Source organism: Gavialis gangeticus, unplaced genomic scaffold, assembly GCF_001723915.1.
Source record: "Gavialis gangeticus isolate Ggan-Ray unplaced genomic scaffold, GavGan_comp1, whole genome shotgun sequence".
Taxonomy (NCBI): Eukaryota; Metazoa; Chordata; order Crocodylia; family Gavialidae; genus Gavialis; species Gavialis gangeticus.
This window is the reverse complement of record NW_017729031.1, coordinates 78,823,282-78,825,799: the sequence shown is the minus strand read 5'-3', so window position 1 is coordinate 78,825,799 and position 2,518 is coordinate 78,823,282. Positions and strand designations below refer to the sequence as shown.

The 2,518-nt window shown below is 40.3% G+C and overlaps 1 protein-coding gene across 2 annotated transcripts in view; it reads left to right on the top strand.

Moving 5' to 3' along the window:
• The window catches only part of PGAP1 (post-GPI attachment to proteins 1), a 64,138-nt gene extending 62,787 nt beyond the window's left edge, over nt 1-1,351 (top strand). For both annotated transcript variants that reach the window (XM_019523130.1, XM_019523131.1), the window contains one exon: nt 758-1,351. In XM_019523130.1, the coding sequence (XP_019378675.1) occupies nt 758-896 (139 nt within the window). In that variant the 3' untranslated portion in view covers nt 897-1,351. The remainder of the gene's footprint in view (nt 1-757) is intronic.
• Nucleotides 1,352-2,518: the final 1,167 nt, after the last annotated feature.

Below are 2,518 nucleotides of genomic sequence, written 5' to 3'. Positions count from 1 at the left end.
TGACCTTTGCACCTCATGAATAGTTTCAGTTGAGAGCACAATGGCATTTTTATATGTGCTACTGATGCAAGCTGCGCTAATTAAAAGCACTCCGGACTGCATTGGAAGCAAGTGTATCAGTGGCACAGCATGTGTCAGCATTGAAAAATGGCAGTGGTGCACTTTGAACTAAAGCATATCGAACATGTTTTAGTTCAAAGCTTTCCACCATTTTCTCAGAGCTGATGCACACTGACTCGCGAGGCTGCCAGCCAGCCCATGTCAACTTAGGTGTTTGAGCAGACTCCCCGCATGTGTAGAGGTGCCCTGATAATTTTTTGTCTGCCAGTAAAGCAGGTGCAGGGCAATGAGTTTTGTGAAGAAACATTAGAGTTTCCTGGCCCATTTGTGCCTTTGCTTCCAATGCGAAAGTTGCCAACTAGTGCCACTTATGTCAGGTGGTGTAAAACATTAAAGGTGGGTGTGAAACTATTACAGAACATCTATTTTCCCAACTATTAAAATCATACACATGTGAAAGTGGCTTTAAAGTAGTTGCAAAAACAGATTTTACAAAATGAAAGTTAAAAAGATATTTTCTTGCTCTTAGATAAGCACTTTGTGTCCCTTCAAGCTATTGTTTTCACTGAAAGATCCAAAATCTTGGAATCTTTATGTTAGTCTCTAAAACAAGTGCAACGGTATATTTGCAGATGTTTCTCCTGGTGTATGACTAGGTTATAACTAGCATCAAACTGTTGGTCTCTTTTTATCACAGTAAACTGTTGAAGATTGCTGCGCAATTTCCACTTCCTTTGTCTGTTGCTGTGGTGGCCTTTGGACCAATGCACTTATACAGAGTACCATACTTTGTTATTTTTTCTCTCCTTCTACATGTTTTATGTTGCCTTGTGTAATTTTCAGTTTACCAAATGAAATAAGGAAAAAAGGCCAGAAGTTGAGATTTGGAAATGATGGAAGTTGAAATCTCTAATCAACATAATTGAGAGAAAAAGACAGAAATATGAACGCTTTTTGCAAGCTTGAAGTTTTGTGAAATCAGTTAGAAAGCTTGTTGTGGTGGTCTACTAAACAGGAAAATTGATGAAAGAATTACAGTGCATCTGTGCACATAAATCTCTTTTTAGTAGAGAAACACTTTTAAATGTTCTAGGTTTCAGTAGACACAATACTCGTTATTCACATTGCAGGAATTTTGATATTTAATTTCACTTGATTTTATGTTGAAACATGTTTTTTCTCGGAATGCCCTATAACAATATGCATTGGATTTGCATTTTTTTTGAGTTGCAAAATGTGGTGAGTAAAATTCACAAACAAATTTCAAGTGCACTGTGAGTATCACAAAAAACAACATAGCCAAGAATACATTTACACATTTTATGCCACATTAACAAGCTACACAATTTACCTTTTCTTGTCTGTAAGAACAGAATGTATTGCTTCTACAGACCTGTTTCTAACAAATCAAATGTTCTATCTACGTTTGTTGCACATTTGTGAGATCACTGAAAGTATTGGTGGCCTATAAACTTCACCTTTTGTGAGAGTGGTAAATTACATAGCTTTCTATTCAGGAAGGATACCAGCAGATTCATGAACATTTCTCTGTAATGTTGTTATGAAACATTACCAGTCTCCTCCAGAAATGGTCCAATTCTGAAGTTCTCTGAAGATTTAGCTACACAGGAAAGTTGGTGGGCAGTAAGGCACCATGTAAATGTACAAGACCCTAGCAATTCAGCATTAATGTCGTGTGTGGACAGGGTCACTTCCATTACTTTGAGTGGAGGAATCTACCTCATACTTTGTACACTAAAGGCCAGATCCTGTTTCACTTATTAGGTGTGTAAGGAGACCTTGGCCTCCAAGCAGTGTCCTACTCTTCTGGAGTCCCTGAAAAAAAGTTCATATGCTTACTTTTTAAACATACCATCATCTTAGCCTTAAGCTTAAGGCCCCTGCTGCACATTACATATATTACACAATTGACTGGTTAATTGTGCAGTAGCTATAGACTGACCAGCTGTGCAAAGTAATCATCATGCCACTAACCAATTCCCTGTCAAAAATGGTTGGGGGGGAAGCAGGTGGGGATGGAACGCTCCCCAACCAATCCAGGCCTGCTCCCCCTTCTCTCCTGCTGTTTGGGGTCTGGGCCCGTTCCCCCACCGTGTGTTACCTGCAGGGAGCAGGGCGGGGGGCGAGGCTGGCCTCTTCCCTGCCCTCCCCCTCCATCCCCTGTGTCCCCACCATCATGGCAGTGGGCTGCCTTCTGTCAGAACACCTCTTCGTGCTCTGGATGTTTTACGTCAATCAGAGCATGAATAAAGCATTACAGACAGACAGGCAGACTTAGGCTCTTATAATATTAGAATAAAAATGTTTCCAGCTATAAAAAGAGCCAAACAGCTACAAAGTTAGTGCTTGAAAATGGGTAGCAGCTCTAGAGCTGTTCTGTATCCAGCTTTAATTTAAACATGTGGCAGGGGCCTAAGTGTCAAAAAGCAGCAAGCAA